Source organism: Cygnus olor, chromosome 2, assembly GCF_009769625.2.
Source record: "Cygnus olor isolate bCygOlo1 chromosome 2, bCygOlo1.pri.v2, whole genome shotgun sequence".
NCBI lineage: Eukaryota > Metazoa > Chordata > Aves > Anseriformes > Anatidae > Cygnus > Cygnus olor.
The window spans coordinates 1,660,545-1,686,600 of record NC_049170.1 but is presented as its reverse complement, the minus strand read 5'-3'; the positions used below and the strand labels follow the sequence as shown (position 1 = coordinate 1,686,600).

Here is a 26,056-nt window from a genome sequence, read left to right as displayed (position 1 = left end):
TTTTTACACACAGCCCATGAAATTGTACCCCACATAGACCTCTGAACATGGATGTTTCCATCTGTAAGTTGAATCCCGGAATGAAACCATGCCTCCTCTACTTCCTCCATCATCATGAGGAGGGGAGCCATGGAAAACTCTACCTTGAGATGTACTCATCAGTAAAGTTACGAGTGGCATAATGAAGATCAGTGGTTTCTCTTTGTGGGTTTTTGTTTGTTTGCTTGTTTGTTTTGTTTTGTTTTGTTTTGTAGAGAGAGATGCAGCTCTGAGAATGATTTTGTGGTTTGGAACTTTTTGCATTTTCTCCCCTTAGTTTTAGAACCAATATCTTGATCTAAACTAAGTGCAACTTCTTATTAGCTGTCTGGGGTCTCTCAGTTAGAAAACTATTAAGGTTGCAAAGGAGATGGAAATTGTATTCTTGCAGCTGAGCTTCAAAGCAGGCAAGAGGTATTGTAGTTGATGGCATCCACCTTTTGAAGAGGTTCTCCTGCTATACCAGCCCCATTTACATTCTCTCGTTTCTCTCCCACAGGCCACGCTTATCGCCGGTGTGACCTGAATGGAAGCTGGGAGCTGGTCCCAGGCAACAACCGCACCTGGGCAAACTACAGTGAATGTGCCAAGTTCCTCACCAACGAGACGAGGGAAAGGGTAGGCAACTGCATTGGGGCATGGGGCGTGGGGTTAGCCCCTCATCCAGGGCTAGCCTAAGGAGTACGGTCGCACTTAAAACCCTTGATGAGCCCTAGCTTGCTGCCTCCTGTTGGAGACCACATCCAAGCTTGCCAAAGCCACATCATTGTTCTGATGGGAATTATTTGAATGAGAAATTGTCCTCAAAGCCAGGAAGGGTTCCCCCAGCTGCCACAATCCCATTTGTAAAGAGATCTTGGAGAAACTTGGAGCAGGCTCAGAAGCACTAATAAGTGGTTAGGGGTTATGCTCCATGTCATTGAGACTCCCTCTTCCCACCAAACAATATTTTTGTTAGCAGATTATTATTAATTATTCCCTTGCGTATGTGCTTGTCTGTGCTAGGGAATGCACAAGCAGAGAGCTAAAAGCTGTGTCAATCAAATCATTAGCGATCCTGCTTCTGTAGGTGTCTGTCAGAGAACCTCTTGGTTGCAAGGTATAAGCTACAGGATCAGAGATTTTACATGGTCTGTTCATTGGAGATGGGTGAGGAAAAAGTCCAGTGCTAAGGAACATGAACATGTGAGAGCAGATCTTGAACTAATTCTAGTGTAATTGCAATCCTGAAGCAGGGAAACTAGTCCAGAAGTTAGAAAAGAGATTCCTAGCACATGGAGAGGGTTCGGTATGCTCCTGGGCAAACATTCATGTGCATATGTATATATATATACACACACATATCAGATCTGTGGGCCTTACTTGTTTACTTGTGCTTACTTTACATTTAGATGACAGGCAAAGCAGTAGCTGACATTTCTCACCTGTCTGCCTGGGCTCAGCTGGGTAGTGCTTCTGCAGTGCTTCTGAACTTCTCCCAAGACAAGTGCATCGCAGAAACATTTTTTTTTTTTTTTTTGCTGTCAGTGGAGTCACCTGAGAGGATGTGAGCTTGTTCTTTCACAGAGAAAGACATTTCCACCCTCATGCGGTTGCTGCTTTATTCACAATTTGTGAAGTATTTAACAGAAATCTCTATTTCTCAGTGGTATTTGGGAGATGTCCTCCTTGGATATGGGATATGGTAGTAGGGACTGATCATTTGCAGCAAGGGTTATTTTCAGACAGTTGGAGATAAAGATCTAACCACAAACTTCACGGTGGGGAGCAGGCTTGAAAATGACACACAGTCCCTTTGGGAGAATGTTCTTAATTTTAAATCCAACCACAGCATAGTTTTTGTATTTTTTCTTCACCGGTGAAGCAACATTTTAATCACAAATTTGTTGAGGCTGGGACTTCTGGAAGTCATCTGGTACAAACACCCTACTTAAGCAGGGCCACGTAGAGCAGGTTGTCCCAGACCATGTCCAAACAAAGTTTGAATACCTCCAAGGATGGAGAATGAAGTTTTTTAGTGAGGAAAGAGATTATTTCTGCATTTGCATGTGTTGTATCATGCAGTCAGGGAACAGAAAATGTTGCATACACCAGGTGCTGCTCCAGCTATTTAATAGCAAAGCATGGTGTCCAGCACTGGAAGACATTTGCTTTTAGAACAGTTTTGGCAGGACATGTCTCCTCCCAGTCCATGTGGTGGGAAGAGCTATTTCAGCTCTGGATGTTTCTGGGAAGTTTCTGGAGTAGGTCATGGAGCTGTTAAGCATCTCACACTGAGAGCTTTACAAGGTCACATCAGATTCTTGGCATTTCACCTCCCCTTTCCCACCACTCTCAGCCACGTCCTGTGGTGGGAGTCATCTGCTGCAGACCTCTCCACCTGAGCAAGTCAAAAAAAAAAAAAAAAAAAAAAAAAAAAAAAGCAAAATCTCTTTCCCTGGATTTCATGTATTTGTCTGTCCCCTCAGTGCAAAGGTGGTCAGTTCACAGATGAGGCACTTGGGCAGTGCTTCCTAACAGCAGAGAAACATTAGATGAGGGGTCACGATGCATTTTTGTTCACTGCTCTGCCCCTGCTTGGAAAATTACTCCTCCCTATGACCTCTACTTTTATGAACTGTTTTAATTAAACCTTCCCAAGAACCTTATTATCATCATTATTCTGTTCACAAGGCTCAGTCATCTTTTGCCATTACTTTCCTGCTCTAGCTACACAGAGATGGATGTAATGGTATTTAATGACAAGACAAATTAGCCCACCTTCATTGTTCAGATTACTTGGACAGTTTGGTACTGCCTAAGTGATGCCTGCCCAGGCCAAAGAGCATTAGGAATAACGAAAGCTTCTCCTAGCTTTTGAACTGAATTTTGATTACCACAAGCCTTTCAACAACACTTTTTATTCATTATTATTATTATTATTAACCTTGAATTTGCATGAGGCCACTGTCCAGCCCTGCACTCACCTCAAAGTGATGTTGCATGCTGTTGTGTGGTTGCCATGTTTTGTCCCAGAGATGGCTGCATTTTAGTGGCAAGTGAAGCAATGCATATACATCCACTGAGGGTCCATTGGCATTGGGCCTTACGGTATGAAAAGCACTGTGGAAATAAAAGAAAAAAAGGAACAACCCTCTTTTTTTTTTCTTTTTTTTTTTTTCTTGGTTGGGGGATGACTTTCGGAGCGCAGGGAAGAGCTCTTGTTTTTCACACCCAAGCATGACTCTGAAGCACTGGTATTAATAAACCTTCCTTTGATTTTTTTTCTTGAAGTAAATATGTCAAGAGATGTCAGAATCAGGGAATTTGGCAAGATAGTCTAGTCGTCTTTAGAGAGAGATTGTTTTCTATTATTATTTCCCCCCCTGGGGAACAGCATCTTTGCGTCACCAGTAACAGCTGCATTTAACCAACATTTTGAAAGGAGATCAAAATACTCAGATGTTGTCCTACTACTCCGAGTAGGACAGCATCTGAGCAGATGTAACCAGAGAAAATTTTAAGAAGCCGTGCATTAGAAAGCATTAGGAAAAAAATGTCTGTCTGCAACTATCTATATATATCTGCATTGCTATCTCTAGAAATAGGCCTATAGCCATAGATAGCTCTATATACAGATACGCAGACCTAAATAAACACCCACGTCCATCTACACATACACATATATATGTCCATGCATGTTTGTTTAGGTGTGTAGTTTTCTCATTTTAGCCACTGTGGGATAATTATAAGATTGACCAAAGCAGTACACAGAGAGCCCCAAAGAAAGTTTGTCTCTTGCTGCCTTTTCCTGAACCGTATAAATAGGATTATTTCACACAGAGCAGCAAGGAAACCACTTTCTGAAATTAGCAAAGTATGCTAAAGCCATCAGAGCCAGGAGAATTAACAGCTCGTAACTGCCCAGTGAGCAATTGCTCTTGGGCTGTTTTCTAAGGGAAAATTAGCACTGCTGAAGGACGCCGGATTGACAGCCCAGATTGATGTTCTCTCTTTCGCCAGGGGAGCAGGTAGGTTGCAGCTAGCTGTTGGAGTGTGTCTCCCCAAATACCTTCCAGATAGCATTAATCTTACCACGAAGACCCATCTCTCAGACATGGTCTGCAGAAGGCAGGAGTTCAGTGAGGGATGGGAAGGAGTTTCAGAGGAAGGTGTCCTAGCAGCACACCATGGGAAGATAAGATGGATTTCTTTGTGCTGAAAGCCATCTCTCCACCACAGGTTGCTTCCTCGAACTCTCATACTCTGCTTTTAAGGTAACCTTTCACCGGTGTAGCAGAGACCAGGAGAAATCTTATTTGCCAAGAACGATCTCCCTCCCCACGAGCTGTGCATGGCCATCCGCCATCCCAGTTTCACTCTGGTTTTTCTGAAGGTCTCCCTGTCTCTGAACAGAGAGCTGTGGCCTCCCACCCCAGCACCCTGACCAGGCAGCCCTGCTTTGTTTATTTTCCTTCCAGTGTTTAGAGAGAGACAGGAGGACGAGGGAAGGAAGGGGAACAGATTGGCTGGTGTTCACTCTCTGAGGAAGGCAGTGTGGTTAAACACCAGCTGTTTGTCTGTCTGCTGTGCTTCATGTCACCGCACCACAGGCTGCTGAACATCAGGAGAGGGTATTCAGCACTGCTACATAATCACTGGATGGATCGTTGGATACTATATATATACACATAGGTACATATATATATTTATCTATATTTGTTCTGTTCTCATACTTCTCCCTAGATGTCAGCTCCTAGGCAGGGAGGAGACAGGAACCAGGGCTCAAAGGACCTTTGGCTGCTCTCCTCAGCACTTTCTTGGGTTCCCTTAACAATAGGATTCAGGGTGATCTCTCTTGTCCAAGCTCCTCAGGCTTCGGATAAAATGTGGCACACGTGGGAAGTCCTGATGAGGCCCTGGCATTAGCAGACAGCATTTAAGGCAATATCTCTCTAAAAAGCATAATAACACTTCAACCATGGACCCCTTTCCTTTTGCACAGCCAGCTAACAGCAGCACCTTCAGCACGGTCACTTTTCTGTTCACCTTTTCAGACATTGGCAGAAGAAATGGCATATTTTACTCACTAAGCAGAAATTTCCTCCATTTCCATCTCCCCAAAAACAACACTTATGCCAAACACATCTTTTTTTGAAAATGGGACAAACCCATCCTGTTTTCAAGGATGAGCTTAAGGGTAAATGTGACATCTACTGAAATCATGGGGAAGGGGAATATGTGCCAGCTACTTGGGAGGTTAGCTCAGCTTGGAAACCACCAGCCTAGTAAGATGGACCATCCTAAGACCAAACCTCAGCCCACCAATCCTGTCTTCCTCTCCTACTGCTTGTTTATATCATGGTGGTTTTACTGCTCCCAGAGAAATCAGAGAGGCCTTGGGAACCCCATCACATACCAAACACAATAGGAAAGGCACAGCATGGTCCAGGGCTGCTTTATCTAAACTCCATTGTTCAGACCAAAGATCTTGTATGCCTGGCCTTTGTTCTTGGAGCCCTCTGGGGTCTTTTTAAGAGCCAATAACTTTGTGTAGCCTCAAACTGATGGCATAAAACATGTTTACTCAGTGTATACTGAGCCACGCAGATGAAATGCCATCAAAGTGTCATGCATTCACATCACGAAAGACAGATAGGTGATTTAAAGTATGCGTAGGAATAAAAATGCATCATCGAGACCTGTTCTTTATTCTTGCAAGAAATTTTGTCATGCAGTCCTCATTTCATGCCTATAGTCTTGGTAAGTCTATTGGGTTCCTGTAAATGATGAAGCACCTTTTAGTGCGGTGTTGCTGATAATATTTTATGCCTACAGTCTGCTGAGAAAGTCTGATGGTTTCTAACAGTAGCATAACAATACTTCACACAAGAACACAAGAAAGACCACACATGGTCAGACACAGTTCCCTCCTATCCCATATTTACTGCTGACTCATAGTAGGTGCTTAGGAGCAGTTTATAAAAGCTGCAAGCAAAGAAAATTTTCTCCCTACTCAGCCTCCAAAAGCCTACAGCTGTGGGACATTTTGAGCATGTGGCCGTAGCATGGGATTTGGAGACTTTTCCACCATTAATGTGAACAGCAGATTTCTGGCACATTTCTTCTGTGGCTCCAGGATGTCCTGTGGCTATGTATACCATAGATACACCAAGCATGACATGGAAAAGGGTTACCTTTCAGGAATACGTGCTACTATGGGGCATCCAAAGAGCTCAGCTGGCTTCTGAGATGTAAACTTCCCCCCACCCTTTTCCATTTTTTAATGGTGACTGCAGTTAAGGGGTTTGGTTAATTTGCCTGCACTTAGACAACCTAGACACCTAGAGCCACTGGGGATGTGTTACACTACTTAAAACATCAGTACAAGGCTGGCAGACACCTATGAAACCCATGCTCTTCTGGAACAGTGTCTGGGGTCCACGTGGATATCCTCAGACATCTTGCACAGCACCTGGTACTTGGGTGTAGGCAACCGAATCTGAAGACCTTGCTTTGTTGACTATCATGTGAACATAGACCCTCAACACACTTGGAGACGCATTTAAACAGCTAAATTCAGGTGCTTTGCTCTGAGAGCTGACTCCTACCCCAGTCCCTAGCCAGACTGTGGGGATCTGAGGTGCCTGACACCTCTATGGATGAGGGTAACAGAATTACACCACAAAAGGTCACGTTCAACACAATTATTTTCTTTAAGCTTTGGAAATCAGCAACTATTTTGTGCCTTTTGCAAATATTCCTTCTCCCTGCCATTAAGCTTTTTAAGTGACACCTTTTATTAAATAAATCAACAAATAAGTATTTAATTAATTAATTAAAAAAAATAAAAGAGGCAGGAAAATCAGTGACTAGAGCTAGTGACAGAGACTTTCTGGCTTTTCTTATCATTCAGAACAGTAAAATGCTGTCCCTGCTAATTTCAAACATGTCATTAGCAGCATCTGAATCAGCAGCTTTCTGAAATTCTGCAGATGCTTGATCTGGAAAGTCTTTACATACTCTTCTATCCTAATGCACTGCTAATCCCACCCTTCAGCACAGCCTGCCAACCCCTCAGAAGACCACTGGATCCATTTCAGCTTCACAGTATAAATGTTGCCGTCTTGCCATTGTCTCACGCAGGAGGGAAGAAAAAGGCTGAAAGGAGAAAGTTGGATACAAGGCACAGTGCAATGATGTTCAGAATTTAATTTTCCACCAGCCACCTAGGCAATAAATCATATATTCATAGATACATAGATTCAGATTTCTCAGTCTGAGCTAGTCTCTCCCTGTGACACTGGAAGGGAACAGGGCACACAAACAGTGAAGCCCTGAAGGCCTCATCCAGCTGCTGAAACTTAGGTGATGTTTATGTCCAGAGTCAAATGAGATGTCCTGGAGGATGAGAAACATCTGCATGGGAATGTCATATAAATATGAGAGTTAATCTCATTCGTTTCTGCAAAAGCAGCTTGAAGCCAGGCAGGACACTTGGGACATCATCTAAAATGATGGGATACATGCAAGGACAACCGAATTGAGTCCTGAGAGTGACAAGACCTCTCATCTGAGACTTGAATGGATGGGAATTGTTACCTAAACTCAAACACCTCTATCTGAGCTAGTCACCCTGGGCTCCTCTTACTGTCAGTGACAACCCAGTCAATGCAGCTGGTTGCTGAGGGCACCATCCTGTGATGAACTGCATAATTTTTCAATGAATTGCAACCTCAAATACCTTCTTCTACCTAAAATACCTTCTTCCAGCAGCCCAGACCTCAGGTGGCCAGCTCTGACTGAGCCATCCACACCACAGACATCTAACATCAAATTGGAGGACCATATCCACTATGACTCCATGTGCTCATACTAAAAGTTGAGGGAGCACAAGTATTCTTCATACAGGTTGTTCTACGCTGGATGCAATGAAAGAGGGAAAACATAGCCATGGTTTCACAGGGGATGGGGCCTCCAAACCCCATACCTGGTGCTCTGATGTAGCTCCGAGCTGTCCTGCAGAGGAAAGCAGTTTTCTTCTGGACTCAGATCAATGCAAATTACCTCCCCATCAGTGGAAGTGGACAAATTAGGAGTCAGGTTCAGCCCTGAGCACTGTATGAAAATGTAACAGCCAACTGCTCTGAGGGTCACACACTTGGAAGATTTCCAAACCGCAGGGGGTGGGGAATGCAGAGACCTTTGTGGGAGGGGGCACATCCAGCCTGTGGATGCCCGCGGTGGCTGGGTTTTGTTTATTTTGTGTGTTTTTTTTCCATACTCTCTGAGTTCATGCAGAAGCCATCTCCAGCCCTGTTTTGGTTTCCTGTTCTCCCGAAGCCATTCGGCTGCTGTAAAGTCTCTACCCTGAGGTCAGGCTGGCGGAAAGCTGAGATGCAAAGGGGAGCAGGGAGGAAGTCTCCCACCATACCAGCAGGGAGGGGGAAAAAGGGAGCTCTGGTTACAGGTTTAGCACGCAATACATCTGCAATAGTACTTACGCCTTCCGTGGTTTGTCGGTCTCTGAATTATGGCTGGGACGAGGTGGGGAGGAAGGATCAGGTAGGGTGGCTCTCTGCAGCCACATCAGTTCACCTGGTGATACATGGAGGGTGCCTGTGGTTTGGTGGAGCAAATCCAATGCAAGGCCATGAGGATGGGGGAAAGGAAGGGCCCTTAGGGTGAGCAGTGCCTGGGAGCACAACCTAGAGAGGAAACATGGTGCATGACTTGATGGGAAGTCATTTCAGCACCCCCAAAGCCAGCTCAGCCACATCAGAGGGGCCTCATCCTGCCCAGATCCCTCCAGGAGCTACCATGACTGGCTCAGCCATGTGAACACCTTCAAAAAATTCATTTGCAGCCCCCATTGGCAGGGGAAGGGGTCAAGATGGTTACTTCCCAGGCAGATGGCACAGGCAAGAGACACAAAGAAGCTGTAGGAGACATAAAGGAGGAAGATTAGATCCATCCCACACCTTCCCCAACATGATCTCATCCCAACAGGACATGGGATGGAATGGGCAGACAGCAACATTCAAAGACACTGGCCATGAAACCAATGTTCCCTAATCTGGTTACTGTATCATGTAGTTTTACACTTTTGCTGATAATCTAAATCATCACAGACGTTGAGGTTTTGTCCTTCTGGTTTCCTTAGTTTCCTTTCAGCTTCTCTTTTTCAGTGTGCATGCATCAACAGTTGAAACAGTGAAGGATTATGGCAAGGGTCAAATTAAATGGCACAGGTTAAGTACCAAACCTTTTAAAACAGCATATTTTGGGGTGGTGAGGCCAGATTTCTGAAGGGTGGGTTGCCACTCCAGGTCAGTGGATGTCCAGTGATGGTCAGCATGTCTTCAGGGCAGGTTGGCCAGAGACATTAAGTTGAGCTCCGGCTGTAGCAGGATGGTCTGTTGGGTGGCACACCGTCTTGAGATGATGGAGGTTATGCCCATGGCTTGGCCATGCATGACTTTTGTGGTCTTCTGTGAATTATTTGATGTCCCATCCATCTCTACTTGAAAAAGAGATTTCTCAGACCATGAAGGTGGTTGTTTCAGCTGGCAGATGACTCAATATTTTGTTACCTGGAGGACCTTTCCTGATTCAGCATTGTGGTTTCCACAGAGCTAGGACCTCCCTTGTGCTAGGAGATGAGTGAGACCTGGAACTGCCCTTCAAGCCTTTTTTTTTCCCTGGGTAAATCCAGGTCTTACCATTCCCAGGGACGAACACCTCTGGAAACTAGTGAGCATGAGCTGAACTCTCATGGGCTGCCCCATGAAGCCATTTTGGCAGCCGCACATTTTTGGGAAACCTTCTGAGGCCTTCCGCAAGGACCCAAGTCCCCCATCCAAAAAAAAATCACCTTCCCTGAAGGATCCCCCCTGTGGCACTGGGTAGGATTTGCAGCACCTATGTCTGCAGGCAGGCCCAGTAGCATGCATGCATGCACGCATGTGTATGTCTTGGCAGTTCTGACTCAACATCCTTTCAAAAAGAGGCCCTGCGGTTAATCAGAGGGATTAACCACAGCCTCCCAAAATGTCCTGCCAGCCAATCAGCAGGCCCTTTCCAAGGCCATTGATGCTACAACGGTGTCGTTGTCTGATGGGAACGTGGATCTTTCCGGTTCAATTTCTGAATGGGTCTCAGGGACGCTTTTGTTCAGCTGGGCGTAGTAACACCTCAGAATTGCCAAATTACCAAGAATCCAAAACTTGGAGTAAGATTTAAAAAAAAAACAAAACTTTCACCATGGAGGCAAATGTTTTCCAGTTCAAAGATACTAATCTGGCAGAGGGAAATGTGCACCAGGCCTTGAAGGGAACAAGATAAATTTTATTCCTTTATTCCTAAAATTCTCTAGCCTCTCTAGCCTACTAACATTCACTTTTTAGTGCCTACTACCCCCTATATATATATATGTTATATATATATATATAAATACATGCACACACATACAGACAAGATTAATATTGGCAAGCACACCACTCTACCAATGGAAACCGCAAAGAAACATTCACATATCTGGGGATTCTGATGTAATAGGGCTGAGGTTTTGCATTCCAGGACAGCATTTCTAGCCTCAAATCAAAATCAGAGCTGTCATTCAGAGCTCAGTGTTACGAATTTTATTGCAACCCAGCGGGTGGGGTGAGGGAAAGACCGGGGGGGGGTTGGGGGGGTTGGTCAGGAGGGGGATTGGAGGAGGAGGGAGCGAGGAGAAAGATGCTGAATTGGTTGGTTTCTTCAGCGTTTATTTCTAAGTTCAGACGATGAAAGGCATACAAGCCAGGATGGTGGCAGACCTTTTAACCCTTTCCAGGCAGTAATCCCCAAGTTAAGCTTCATACCCCAGCTACAAAATGAAGAAAAGCATCTCAATATCTAATGGAGAGATCAGAGTCTCTACACCCAGCTCTAAAATATAGAGGGCCAAGAGAGCTAAGAATTAATGCAGGATTAATTGCTGTGAGTTCTCCTGTGACAGGACCTTTTCCAATGGGACTTTGGCAAACTAAAGTTGTGTCTTTATTGGATAAAATTGTGTCTGGATTGGATAACCATAGTCACAGGTTTTTGATTAAATTTTTTTTTTTTTTTTTAAAAAAAGTGAGTTCTCACATCCCTGAGCCAAAATATGCCCTCCCCATGTTTTCTGTGGTGGGTTAACACTCCACAGCCTGGACATCAGTCAATCAGCAATGGTATGTCATAGACCTATAGCTAAATTTTGCTGTTCCAGCAAAGGTCCCAGGTTCAATTTGTTCGAGCAAAAATTGCCAGGTGATCTCTGGATTTGGCTGAGAGTTTGTAAAGCGCTTTGGGTTCCTTTGGGATGAAAATGCTGTAAAACTCCCAGGTGTGGGAGCAGCCCATCTTCATCACTATTCCCTTGCAAAAGTCACAGCTCCCCGCGGGTCATTAGGAAAGAGGAATACCCCTTTCCAAGCTGCCCTAATGTCCAAGATGGCAACGGGTGTGACTGCCCAAGGTTTCCCAGGCCCAGAGCTGGACACCCCCAGCAGGTACGACAGCCTGAATCTCTGTACTGCTACCGTGGATGTGTTACAATGCAGGAGGACGCGTTCTAATGTGACGCTATTTTTTCCATCATTTGTACTGCAGGAGGTCTTTGATCGCCTCTATTTGATTTATACTGTTGGATACTCCATCTCTCTGGGATCCCTCACAGTTGCTGTCCTTATCCTGGGATACTTCAGGTAGGCGGCTCTGTTTTTACCTAAGCGAGTTGTCGCTGGACTGGAAAAGCCTCGGGCTTTCCTGAAGGATAAAACCGGGGTGGCGTGTGCTTCTTCAGCAAGCCACAAAGGGTTGCATCTGTGCTTTGGGCTGTGGTAGTGCCACTTAGGTCAAACTTCTTGGGGGATGAGGGGAGGGATGTCTGAACTTCTTCCCTTTGTCTGCAATGGAGTTTTCTCAACCAGCTTTAGAGCGAACGGGAAGACAGGTGAAGAGATGTGTCTCACTTGGAAGACCTTCTAGGGTTTTCTCTCCCTAAAATTCTCCTTCAGATGATTAGCTTAGACGTAGATGGCTAATTTTTAGATGGCTGAGGTTTCACAAGGGGAATTCCACTCTAATCTGAAATATTCATGTAGGAGGGACTTGTTGAAGGGAACCCCGGCCATACACAAGTCATGTGGAGAGCCCTAGGGAGCTAGAAATGACCGCTCGCCCATCTAACTCTCACTTTCTGCCCACCCTCTTCACCATCCAAGGGACATAGATCCCTAAATACCATTTTGAACTTGCACCATCCAGCCCACAGAGCTGGCTTTTGCTCCTTCTTGCTGCACAGGGGGAAGGGAAGGAAGAAATGTCTCATTTGCAGCTGAAAGTTTGTCCTTAGGGCAACCAAGGGCAGGTAGAGCAGGGTCCTGGCCCCCAGAACCCAGTGCCACAAGCTTTGCCTCCCTTTGGCTGCTGGCAGTAACTTCTCAGAGCAGAGAGCAGGGCCCAGACAGCAGCTGCGAAGGGAAATTCCCCACGCAGCACACAGCCACGTGGTGTCTGCAGAGTGACCCAGCAGCTCCCACCGCACGAGCATAGGCTAAGCCCCGGATACATCCCACTGGGAATAAAATGTGTGGCCTTTGGCTCTGTCAGCGCCCAAATCTCTCAGCAGTGAGCTAAAGGAGGCTAGCAGGATTTGTGTGGATAACAGAGCATCCCAGTGTAGACCCCTCCTGGAGGCACTTGGCATGATGTAGTCCCAAAACACGGCCATGTCCTACAAAAGCCACCACATTCCACATTCCTGTCCTCTCAGACCTTCCCCCTTCTTCCATTTCCTGCTGGTCACTGGCAAGGTTGTTAAAATATCGAATGTCCACGTATGCATGAGTGCTCCCAGTTTCAGGAGGCATGCTCTCTCTCCCATCACCCAGCCAGAGCACCTCACGGCCCAGGCTAGACAGCTGACTGCAATGGAGCATCTTTGTCCCAGGGATCAAAGCAGCAGCAGAGACTAAGCCAGGCTTTATTCCAGATGACACGTAATCCAGAGATGCACTGGCTACATTCCAAGTGCAGGAAGCAAAGCCCATCTGCATTTATACCTCAACAGTTCCGTTTGGCATAATTTGTACTATAATAGCACAGGAAACACATGCTATTACTGCAACAAGCTCCCCAAAAGGAGAGGGAAAAAAATATATATAGTTCTTGTTTGTGCACTTGTATTTTTATTTCTGTATTAGAGCTGGGGATTTAAGAAGGTATAAATCCATTCATTGACTTATTCATGGCTTACCAGGTACCAGGGGGAGGGATGGGACCCCAAACATGTCAGTTAGCTAATCCTTCTCCCCGAAGGCAGGATTGCTTTTCTAAAACATACCTCATAGAAGTGGGTCTAATTCACCTCTTACTATCCAGCTTTTCCCCCCAAAGGACCTTAAAGCGCTTTACAATCAGCATTTGTGGGGTCATTCACCTGCAGCTGCAAGGCAGCAATTGCTGGGTTGGGGCCCCAAAACTGCTTGACATGTCCAAGCAGTGGATAGTGTCTGTAATGGCAAACAGAGGAAACAGCCCAGCACACTCCAGGTATGAACCCCAGGATGGAATTTGGAGTGGGCACAAAAATAAGCAGTTTATGGTACAAGGAACTCTGCAAGGTTTTTAGTGGCCACAAGCTGTGTAGCCTTTGTAGTCCATTTCCTCTGCATGAGGTGCAGATAAGTGTGTAGTCTTTGAATGCAGGATTTAACTCTAAAAGGGGGGTGGATTTCTTGGAGGGATGGATTTACCAGCGAAAGGGACACACACAGATACATGCTTTAGTATCAGTCAGTGCTTTGCATGTACCCTGCCTGATGTCTGTACATGTTGAAAATGGCTGCATGTCTGATGCACGCTCATTGCCCATGCACTGAACACTGTGCACAGGCTGCAGACAGGGGTGCACACACCCTGCACACCCTGCACATGCACAGCACACGAGGTGTACCTTCCCTGAACGTGTGCTGCACGCTGGGTGCATGCTCACCGCACACCCCCTGCGCAGTAACTGCACACCCACTGCATTCATGGAAATTCATCTGTATTTCAGGTGTGCATGCCCAGCGCATGTGCTTCATACTGAATGCACGGCCCACTGCCTCCAGGTGCACGTGCACCATGCACACAGCGTCCTGCAGGTGCAACCTCATTGCACACATGCTGCACAGTGGTTGGACACACTGCACACACACTGCACTCCTCATTTGCACATCCTGAGCATGGACTGCACATCACATGCCACACGCACACCATCCTCTAGGTACGGACTAACTGTGTGCACTGCCCACTGCATGCATGCTCACTACCTGGGCCCAATACAAGTAAAATGCTTCTCTATTTCTTGCCAAAAGTTCTCAGTCAGAAACAGAGGAGCTTAAATTAATTGAGGCACTGTGTTGTCCTCATGCAAAGCCAGCAGCAGTCAAACCCCTGGAGTAGGCTTCAACCCATTTACATGGGTGAACTGGGAGTGCAGGGCAGCAGTGGCACTAGCACTGCTAGAGGTGGCACGGTGCTGAGGAGAGGAGCAGAGGGGACCCTGGATATGTCCGACAGATAGACTAAACTGCCCCAACCCTTCTCTCTTTCCTCCATGCCAGGCGTTTGCACTGCACTAGAAACTACATCCACATGCACCTATTTGTCTCCTTCATGCTGAGAGCCGTGAGCATCTTTGTGAAGGACGCAGTCTTGTACTCTGGGTCAGCTTTGGAGGAGATGGAGCGGATCTCTGAGGAAGACCTGAAATCCATTACTGAAGCACCTCCAGCAGACAAGTCACAGTTTGTGAGTATTGCCAGAGTAGCCAGCCCCTTTAAACCTCATGCCTCTGTCCCTTCTATTCAACAACTCATCTTTTTTGGTGGCATGTTAAACCGTCATTCATTTTTATTGCAATGGGTAATTGACTGATTTTTGACCTGGAGCTCCTCTCTGTGGAAGCCACAGAGGCACTGCTGTGCTGTAACATCAGTGCCATCAGACTGGCAGCCAGAACAGAGCACAACCTTGGTTCAATGAGTCTTGGGAGACTCCTGGCCCTGATTCCAGGGCTGGAGCAGAGGTAGCTTGTGACGAAGGTCAGCAGTAGGCATCTCTCCTCACTGTAACTTTGCGTCAAAGCACAGCAGGTTGCTCCTGATATGATTTATCACTCCCATTTCTGATAAAAGACTTTTTAGAATGGACAGTGGAAGGATTGTATACTATCACAAGAACAGATACATGTTCTTACATCTGCATAAAAGCCGATGTCTGCATTAGTCACCTCGGTGTTCCTGCAGTCAACACTGATCTGGTCAGCACAGCCAGTGGTCAAGAGCACGATTCACCACATCCCAAAGTGAAAACTGGAGCGAGGTCAGGTGAACTTGGCTCAAGAAGTACTTGTGTCTTGTCACTGCACAGAAGGCTCAGATGGAGACTTCTGCACTGTCCGTGTGCTTGTGGGAATGGAGCCTGCCCTCAGGTTTTGAAGTTCTCCCCACCTGCAGAAGCTGTCTGCTCTCCTCATCACTGGCCTCATCACAGATTTCCCAGGGCTGAGCCTAGACATGGCAGCTTGTCATCCACGTACTGCGGGGCGCTACAGAGACAGCGTAAAGGTTTTTACTATCTAAGATCAAGGATGCACACACCAAAAAAAAAAAATCCGAGCTAATTCAAGTATGCCAGTAGAGCAGCTCTAGCAATGTGGCACCGCACCCCACAGCACAAGCTTTTTTCCTGTGTGTTCATTTGGCTTCCCAAGTGCCTTTCACAGCCCATGCTACTGGCCACAAATGCCCCTATTGTCTGGTTTTCGTACAGTGGCAGCAATCGCAGCAGTTGTCCTGCAGCAGGCATCCCTAAGTTGCTGTCCAAAGACAGCTGTCATGCCACAGACCCCTTCAGGGAGCTGTGCCCATTGACTCCAGCTTAGGACCCATTCTGGAAATGGCCAAGGTCAGCTTTTACTGTGCAGAGCCCTTTGCACTCACTTGGCCAGTTACGTTCTGCTCCGGTGCATCCCCGAATGTTGTTTCAGGTTGTGAACAAGAGGGGTCATGTCTAAGCATAAAATCAGCATATGCAAAGTGCCCTTCTGTGTGTCCAAGTCTCCCCAGATGGAAATTTGCAATCATGTTTTCTTCCCATTTAAGAGATCCATTTAATTAATTTGGCAAGTCTCTGGCTGGAGTGCTCAGCGCGCTTCAATGCACTCCCTGTTTGAAAAGAACACAAAATGTTTCACAGCATTGTTTTCTGGTTTTCCTTGGTGTGGACTCATTATTAGGAATAATTAGGATAATGTATTACATTATTTGAATATTAGCAATTAAACAGCATTTCCCATTCTGCTGAGTTGAAAGGCAAGCGAGTGATGAAGGCAACAATTAATTATTTCTCGTGTTTCCAATTACTGCCTGCCACTCTCTGTGTGCGGGTAGATTGTGATTTTTTTGTGAATATTGAAGTTATTGTTAAACCTGGATGGGGATGTCTTTTAATTGACCTTCATTCTATTCCATCTCACTTTGTCTGTAAAAGACAATAGATGCATATGTGTCCATGTTTTTTATATATATGTATATATCTCTCTATATATAATGTGTCCATATCCATTATGATTGGCAAATGATTATCATAAAAGCTGGACAGAATAAAAATTCCTCTTTTTATTTACAACGTGTATATAATTGACATTTTCTGGAAGCTGCTTTAAGGGCCACAGTGCTAACTTTATATTCTCTCTAACTTTATATTCCTCCTTCATATTCCTCTCTAAGTAAGGGGCAGCATGGAGATGTGCTGCTGCTATAGGATGAGTTTGGTAGCCATAGGTGTCCTGTGAAGCCGGACTACCTAAATTCCTAACATCTGCACTGGTATCCATTCCACATTCACAAGAGGAGGTGCTATGTGTCCCTTTGTACCAATTAACCACATGCAGCATCCTCACTTTGCAACCTAAGATGGATGAAAAAGGAACAAGGGTAGTTTTGCCCCACTCTGCAAGAAGTCATCTAGCATCTTTCCACTCGGTGAGGAGAGACAGGCAGCCTGGAGGACACTGCCTCGGGCACCTGTGGCAGGATGGGGCCACCTCTCTGCACAGTGCCCATGTCTCTCTGTGGGATATGGGGGTGTCACACTGCCAGGTGATGGGGGTCCGGGTGAAGTGACTGGCACCAGGTCACCCAAACCAAGGAGACTTGGCCATGGTCCTTTCTGTAACATGGCCAAGAGTCATGGGGAAAAGGCGAAACCCAGAAACTCTAGAAAGTTCTAGATGAGGGGTGAGCCCCTCATCACTGGGTTGGGGGAGAGTCTCAGGTCACCACCTCCCCACCTGTACCCAGTTCTCCTGCACCTCCCTGCTCACCTGCTGTTGGAGACATGAAGTCAGCCTGAGGAGCTTTCTTCCCAGTTGTTCATCTCTTCTGCTCTCGCACTGACTCCCCTCCATGTAAAAGCCCTGCAACAGAACTTTCTAATTTCTGTTTTCCCTTTCTCCATCTTGCTTCCCGATCCATCTTGGCAAATATCATGGATTTATGCAGAACAGGAATTTCACACCGTGCTTTAGCATAACCCCGTCTTTCTGTGGTCATTGCAGGTGGGTTGTAAAGTAGCGGTTACCTTCTTCCTCTACTTCCTGGCAACCAATTACTACTGGATCCTGGTGGAAGGGCTCTATCTCCACAGCCTCATCTTCATGGCATTTTTCTCAGAGAAGAAGTATCTTTGGGGATTCACATTATTTGGCTGGGGTAAGTCATGGCTGCTCCTTACAGCTGACCCATCAGAAGATTATTGCAGGTGGTCTTTGAAGCAAAAAATATAGATCCAGGGGAGGGGACATAGGCAGAGTGAGCATCAGGGACACGGTGGCTTTTGCAAGGGCAGGTGAGCTGTGTGGTGAAGCTTTTATCACTTCTAATTGTGGTGTTCACACTGCGGTACTTCCCGGATCTCTGGAAGGATCAGTCCAGCTAATGCTGGTGCCCCCCCGAGTTATCCCCAGCTCTGCCAAGTGCCTCCCGCTGAGTACACAGCACCGAGCTGGAGGGGTTGGGAAGTTGCGTGAAGCTGTGAGCATCTGCTCCCAACGGCAGACCTCAGCTCCGATTTCCTACCTCTGATCTCAGTCGCTGTAAAAAGCTCCTGAGGTTTCACGAGTGCTGGAACACCAGGAGAAGCCTGCAATTTGTGGGAAAGCCTTTTTTTCTTTTCTTTTTTTTTTTCTTTTAACCCAGGCATCTTTTCATGGAGTAAGGAGAAAGGGGGGGATGTGGGTGCAGAGGGGGTGCTCATTAGTGGGAGGCGTTGTGGGCACAGGCATTTCAGACGAGAATGTACTTTTTGTTCACTTCTGGCATTAGCTTTGGCTTGCAAGCAGTTATGAGGTGCTGGTAGGCTGAGGACAATAAAAACACTGCCCACGGTTGTCTGAAGCATGTGGACTGGAAGGGAGAACAGGAAACATATTAGATGATCCTCGAGGATGTAACTATGAATAATGGGGTGTAGGTCTACAAAGGAGCTTACAGCAGGAAAAACCTGCTCAGAGGCATTTATGGTTACCTCTAAACTATATGGCCCAGGAGTATTTCCCAGTTTCCAGGTCCAAAATGCACCTGGTCACATCCTGACTGCATTTTAGGGCAAGATTAATGAGTGCACCACACCACCCCCATTCCAGGGCATGTCTTCTTCCAGAAGAAAAACAAAGTTTTTGGGTGCTGAGTGAACCATGGTATAATCAAAGGCTTGGATAACCAGGGCATAGGTACCCACAGTCTGGGAAAAGCCTTTGGACATAGTAAGAAAGTCTAGATATGTTACACGAAGAAATATTAGGCAGGGCTCCAGGAAATGGATGGCATGCTACTATCGTGCTTTGCCACTGTACATAGCCAGTGTCCCTAACAGTGGATCTCCAAGCAAGCCAGATGATAATGTAAATCTGAGTTTATGGAGAACTGCACTTTTGGTTTGTGAGAACATGCAAGTGTAGTCCAGACTGCAGGACTCTCTCCAGCTTTTTTCCTTCCACATTGTGCTTACGGGGGAGCAGGAGCCCAAAAGCTCCTTTCTAACCTCATGTTCAGCTGGCACACATGACAAAAGCTGCTGGTGCTGCCCTGTGACAAAAACAGGAGGTATAATGTCAGTTCCGAAGTGTGCATCCATCTCTCAGGTAAAGTCCCCACCAGCCAGTAGGTTTTGGGGGAAAATAAATAGAGGTATTCTGGAGACAGAGTTTCTTACCTTGGCTGCAGTGAGAGAGGAAAGACTTTAGATATCAGCTCTTTAAAACAAACAAGCAAACAAACAAAACCAAATAAACAAACAAACAAAACTCCACACCCTCTTCCAAACTTTCAAGCTACATAAAATATGCTCCTCAGAAAATGACACTGCGCTGTATGGAGCAGACTTCAGGAAGCAATTCCCCAGAGCAAATTCTGGAAGAGAGAGAAGCAGTTGAAAAATAATGCCATATATTTAACAAGAAAAACCAACTTGATGCTGCTCGTAATGCAGCCAAAGGAAAACAGTCTAACAGGCATGGGTTCCTCTCATTAATTCTTCCAACCACTGCCAGAGTATAATCATTTTATCAGAGCAACCACAAAGCTGAAGTCACACCTGTCACAACACCAATCATCTGTGTGCTTCCAAAAGTTTGAGGCTGCTTAATTTAAATTCCTCTGGAATGAGAACATAGGATCCCTCCAGTTGCATTTGTTTTTGCTTTGTTTTGATTAGCATGATAATGTACACACACACACCCACACAGACGTGTTGCTTTGATAGCTTTTGGGCACTGGAAAGGGCAACCCAATCCAAGACCCACTGGAGTCAGTGGAAAAACTCCAGTTCCCTGCAGTGGGCACTGGATCCTGCCCATACCACAGCAATGAATGACAGGGAATCAGTGATAAATAATTATGACATTCCATGTAGGTATAGAAAAGACATTTGCCCCAAAAGCTGGGATTTTTTTTTTTTTGCTTGTGCAACAATAAACAAGAGAGGATTTATCCTGCCTGGAAATTTCCAATGTGGGGGAAGCAAAAGTCACCCTGCAGCAGTTTATTTCCAGCAGAAACCAGTACATACAGTTATTCTGATGTCAGACCCAAAGATTTCGGCTGAGTTTTTTCAGTCCACATCCTCACTGGCACAAAGGAGCAGGGCTCCATGCAAGTCCGCAGCACCCTTCTTGCAGTTGCAAAGGAGGCACCGATGACAGACAGGAACTTGTTCCTTGCCAGCACCCAACAAAAATAAATAAATAATGGTATTATGGGCAACAATAAATTCCCCAGCAGACTTCAAGTTCCTTGCAGCTGTTTTATGAAGGAAGTCTAAGAAGCATGACCAATAGCCAGAAAACCCAAGCTGATTCCACTGGCATTTTTCCTTCACACCGCGTTAATTCCCCCGGCTGGACTGCACTGGCTTTCTGCTACGGTGCAAATGAGCATTGCAGGGAGACCTGAACGAGACAAACAGATCCACGTGTTGTTGTCAGAGGTGCTCAGGTCCAAAAACCCATGATGGGAAGCCCTGCATGGTTTTCTATGCAGAAGTCATCCTTGCCTGAAAGCATTCCTACCTGACAGGGCAAGAGGTACATGTAAGTGTTATTGGTCCCATTTGATATGAGGAAACTCTGACAGAGAGGGGCTGAAAAAACACTCCCTGTAAATTCAGGGAGGTGTTCAAATAGCAGGGAACAGAGACCAGATTTCTCCAGACCTACATAAGGTCTTTATTCATGAGCTTTCTTCTCCTAGCAGGCGCTTTGCAACTGCCTCTCCTACTCACAGCTTTGACACATGCATGGAAGGCACTTTTCCACGTGCTAGGAGACACGTGCAGTGTGCCAGAAAGGCGTCAGAGCAGAGCAGGGGCTGGGATGGCCACTAGAATTTGTGCACTTGAGGTCTGCACTTTTTCTGGCTGATGGGGTGATGACAGAACCATAGAATCATTTCGGTTGGAGAAGACCCTTAAGATCACCAAGTCCAACCACTCCCAAGCCCACTGCCAAACCACGTCCCTAGGCACCACATCCACACGGCTTTTAAACACCTCCGGAGATGGCGACTCCACCACTTCCCTGGGCAGCCTGTTCCACGCCTGACTTTATAGCACCTGCATTGTACACACTGTGTGTAACGACTGGAAATGCACAGCGCATACAATGTGGATTCTGTAGAAGTCGCTCACGGCATCGCCACCCGGCGGGGTTCGTCCTGCATCACGCTAGTCGTGCGCGTGGCGTTTGGGGGAGGACAAGCATGCGCCCACCTGCACCCGCACCCCTCTGCACATACAACCACCCAGGAGGTCACAGGTTTTTTTGGAGGCTTGCTTTCTTTTTTCTGGCAGGTTGGCCAGATGCATTTAATCACGAGAGGCTTTATTCCTCGAGGAGCTGCATCCTCTCAGGCATCTGCCTGTTTCTGTGCATCTTTACGTTTCTAACTCTGAGGTTTTCTGGTTAATGGCTCTCCCATCAGTGGGTGCTGTGAATGCTCAGCAGTAGGATTGTCCATCTCAGGGCATCACTTTCAAGTGGAGACACCAGCAAGTCAGTCATCACCCTCTGAAAGTAAAAGAGGTGCTGGAGGGAAGGCTAAGCCTCCTGACCCTGCATTTGACAGACTGGCTTACCAGAGAGGGAGGAAAAAGCTGAACTCCAAAAATCACCTGGAGGCCCAAGCTCTGCATGTTGCATTGATGGAGAGAGAATCTAAAAATGGGGCAGAGGAAAGGGAGGGGGAGGATTCATTCCACGTCCCATAAATTTGAGAATATTTATGACTGTTCACACTGAAAATAAGAAGCACGTTAGAGAGACAGAAAGACAAACGTAGCAATAAAACTGGTGCCAGGAATTCATTTTGTGTGTTTTGCAGAAAATGTCAAGGATCCTTTTCCTAGGCTTGCCTGCACAGAGTGAGGTGGCAGTTGCAGAATAAATACATGCATAGATATAATTATTTTCTCCTGTATGTGTTATTGTTGCTAGGAACTTTTGACACAACACAGGATTAATAGGAATGGGAATGGTGTTCTTTATGAAATATAGGACAGGCTAGGGAGGAACGAGTATGTGTCAAACACATCCAAATCTCTGAAATAATCCATCTTTCAAAATTAGAGCTTCACCATAACGGGTGAACATCCACCGCCTACGGGCAGGCAGCAGGCACCCGAGCCTCTGAAGGCAGAGGGTGTAAAGGGGAATATGACTGCTGGTATCAGTAGTTACAGCGTCTGAGCCTCGGGTAGCTCAGCCAGTCGTTCACAGCACGCACATATTTTTCATAGATGGGTGATTAGCAATGAGAAGGATATAGATGGTGCTTGTTGCAATAAATCATCACCTTACCCAAGCCCTCAGCTTCAGCACGCTCACGGGCTCCCAGTGCAATAGGTTAAGTATTTTCTATCCAGTGCCAGCCATTGCAGGGGATTGTGAAGCAGGGTGCATTCCTTATAAATGTATCTTTGTAGGCAGTGCTGGTCCTGAGTGAGGCTCTGTGTTTAATTATTTATGCTTTCTTATATTACCGTGGCATTTAAAGGTTCCAAGCAAGATAACGGCCCCGTTGTCCATGTGTGTACGAGACAGGCGTCCCTGCCCCACACCCCAGCTCAGGAAAGCGTCCGTGGTCAGGAAAGCCTTTAAGCACTCTAATGAGACTTAAGTGCATGCTGAAAGTTAAGCGTGTGCTTATGCACGCCGAGCCCCAATGAGCTTAGACTGTGAACAGCATATTTACAGTCATCGGTGATAAATGTCGCCTTTATTTATTTTTTAATTTTTTTTTCACCTGAAAGGGGTTATTCTTCTGGAATTTGTGGAAGCTACTGTGGATTTGATCCTGCCTTTTAAGGGAAGCCAGTAGGGGACTCAGTTGTACAAATAAAGCAGAACTGGACCCTAAAAAAATAAATAGAAGATTGCATTTGGATATTGGTGATTCTTTTACTTTTTGCAGGGAAAAGATGATGCCCAGTGTAACTGTGCTGAAATGAGGATGGTTCCTTTGGGAGTGAACATTGGGCTAGAGCATTTTGCAAGTATTACCCTGAATTCCAGCATTTGTCTGCTTCATGCAGCAAGTTTCTCACACTTTACAGAGTTTTTTATCCATCCAGGCCAGAAAAAAATCAAAATGGAATAAAGAAAATTTGTAGAGAGTTAGGACCTATGAAAGAGCCCTTGACCTTTCATTCCAAAAAAAAAAAAAAAAACACATTAATTTTTCCCTCCAAAATCTCCTCCTTCAGCTCATTGCTACTTCTTACTGCTCTAGCCAAAATATCAGCCAGGTACTGCCTTGGTGCCTCTTAAAAAATATCAGTGGTATAGTGGTATATCACATAGGTGATAGGACAGTGCAGTTCTTGCAGTAGCTTGGTTAAGGCCCATAGGTGAGTTTACTCTACATGCCACATCAATTCCTGTAAATTAAATGGGTGAAGATTTGTTTTCCCAGCCTAGAGGCCAACTGGCATGATGGCACATCTCACACTTATACAGCTCTGCTCTCCTTCCACATCTTTTTCTATCCCCAAAATGGATTGCTTGAACCATGCAGAGGGGTTTCTGAGATGGTTGTGAGCTACCTGACAGTTAAACAATGTGTGAACATGGAAAGTCGCAAAACGCATGCCCAGACCCTGTTTCGTTGCTGCCACCAAGGTGTTCTGGATTCAATGCAACTTTCTGGCATACTCAAGGCCATTTTCAGGGTGATACAGTCTGAGCCCAATTCTAGGCCCACTGTTCCCCGAAGCTAAAGGAAAGGAACAAATATCTTGGGAAAGACAAGTTGTACAAACCCCATCTCTGCTTCGAGTTGAATCATTTATTTAGAGCAAGCGGCAGTCACCCAGGTTCAGGCCCTACAGGCCACGTCCCCGTACACCAGTGCCAGAAGTCAGGCACAGGAACATGACCACTTGTCCTAAGTCCATGACCCTTGGGCCAAGACCAAGAGGGCATCTCCAGGAACGGCTTGTAAAGTAGCTTAAGCTTAAGCAAAGCAAGCTGCTCCATTTTGAAAGCCAGGAGACTTTAGTAGGGTGGACATGTCCAGGCCATGCCATTTGGCCTCCATAAAACACTCCCTTCCAGTCCTCGGTTTACCATTATAGTGCTTGGACTACAGAAGAGATAAAAAGACCAAGATCAGGCTTTAATAGGCCAAAATATGCTTGAATATTTAAAAGCTCCTTCTTCCACCTTCCCCTATCCTTTTCCAATTGGGCTTATGCTATCAGAGTCCTCTAATTCCCCTGCTCACCCCTTTGATCTTTGTTTCTTTGCAGGTCTCCCTGCTGTATTTGTTACAGCATGGGCCAGCGTGAGAGCCACTCTAGCCGACACAGAGTAAGTCCTGTTGGGTTTCCTTTTCTCCCTTTCAGTGATGCCTTTGTGGGGCTTTTTGCATAGGTGACTTTGTGGGTGAATCAAAAGGATAAAAAGAACCAGAGAAAGCCAGAATCAATTCCTACTATGAAATTAGCAACTTTTTTTTTCTTTTTTTTCTTTTTTTTTCTGTTGGGGGTGGAGGTTAAAATGGGTCCAACTTTCCTGGCTTTGCTCTCATTATACAGAAATTGATTATGTGAACACCTACAGCTGTTATCCCTAGGGCTGAAGGAGCTGTTTCACAGCCAGGCAGGGGCAGGAATGGCTTGAATCATGAAGGAATGCCCTGCAGAGCATGGGTAGAGATCAGTCATTCCCTGCTTCTTCCAGTAGCCGAGCTGGAAAGCCCTGCATGAAGCTGGGAGGCAGCAGGTTCAGCACAGCCACAGGAGGTGCCTCCACACTGAGGAGGCATGAAGCAGAAACTCCTCGCTGCACGAGGTGTGGATGCCAGCATGTCCTTGGGATTAAGAAGCATTTGTATAAACTCATGAGAGATAAATTCTTCCAGACGTATTAAATAGTAATGTTCTGGCTCAGGAAGCCATCCTGAACTGCAGATTGTTGGAAGAATATTCTGGAAAAATGTTACTACCTTCTTGCCTGTTTCTCCTTAAATATCACTTTCTGGCTACTGTAGAAATAGGATGCTGAATCAGCTATTTCTTTGGTCCTATACAAACACCCTGAGGCCTCCTATTCTTTCATCAAGCTGAAGAAAGCATCCATAGCAGCTAATCTTCAAGCCCAACACAGCCATGTTTGCCCCTCAACAGCCCAACGTTGACCACAAGGCAGGTTTCACCTACACACAATGTGCCATCAAAAATTTGGGGGTCCCAGGCAACTTTTCCAATGACTTTGCCTAGGAAGAGACTGCTTTGCAAAGGGGAGAAAGCCAAGCTCCAGGCTCAGAAGGACCTGGTAGCACAGCTACTGGAGGATGACGCATCTGCATTGGCTCAGGCTCATCCTCGTACAGCCTTTCAGTCAGCATTGGTGGTTTCTCTGCCCCTGTCTCGCTTTCCTTGAAGAGTTGCCTGGGCAGTTTGGCCCACGAAATGAAAACTGCAGCTGCCGTGTGGGGGCTGTCTGGCTCAGATAAAGAAAGGCCTGTGGCAGTCCTCTCTCTGTGGTTGGAGAGAATTCAAACAGAGTAATTAACACTGAGTGACCTTATTCCATGGCTTCTGGAAATGCCTGGGAGGAAATAGTGTCCAGCCCCTCGTCAGCAGATGGAGGACCATAGATGAACATCCATGCCACCAACAGTTTGCCCTTTCAGTCCTCACTCGGATAAGGGCTGGAGATGAAAAGAAGATAAAGACTTTTATGGGGCACGTCTGGGTCTCACTGTGACTGCAGGGATGAAGGAAGCACAGGATCTGAATGTAGAAAAACAGAATTATCCATACTACCACATACGCAGACAGAACTGATCACCAGGCAAAGCCATGCAGGCTTATTCCAAGGGGTAGCATTAAACTATTTCAGCCAGTGCAAAACCCAGCACGGCCTCTCTTGTTTTCATGAAAACCAGATTACTTTTCGTGTAGG

At 46.0% G+C, this 26,056-nt stretch overlaps 1 protein-coding gene across 3 annotated transcripts in view; it reads left to right on the top strand.

The window, feature by feature from the left end:
• PTH1R (parathyroid hormone 1 receptor) overlaps positions 1 to 26,056 on the top strand; it is a 124,467-nt gene that overhangs the window by 79,799 nt on the left and 18,612 nt on the right. For all 3 annotated transcript variants that reach the window (XM_040549638.1, XM_040549639.1, XM_040549637.1), the window contains 5 exons: positions 539 to 657; positions 11,656 to 11,750; positions 14,655 to 14,841; positions 17,654 to 17,807; positions 24,397 to 24,457. In XM_040549638.1, coding sequence (XP_040405572.1) covers positions 539 to 657; positions 11,656 to 11,750; positions 14,655 to 14,841; positions 17,654 to 17,807; positions 24,397 to 24,457 — 616 coding nt within the window. The remainder of the gene's footprint in view (positions 1 to 538; positions 658 to 11,655; positions 11,751 to 14,654; positions 14,842 to 17,653; positions 17,808 to 24,396; positions 24,458 to 26,056) is intronic.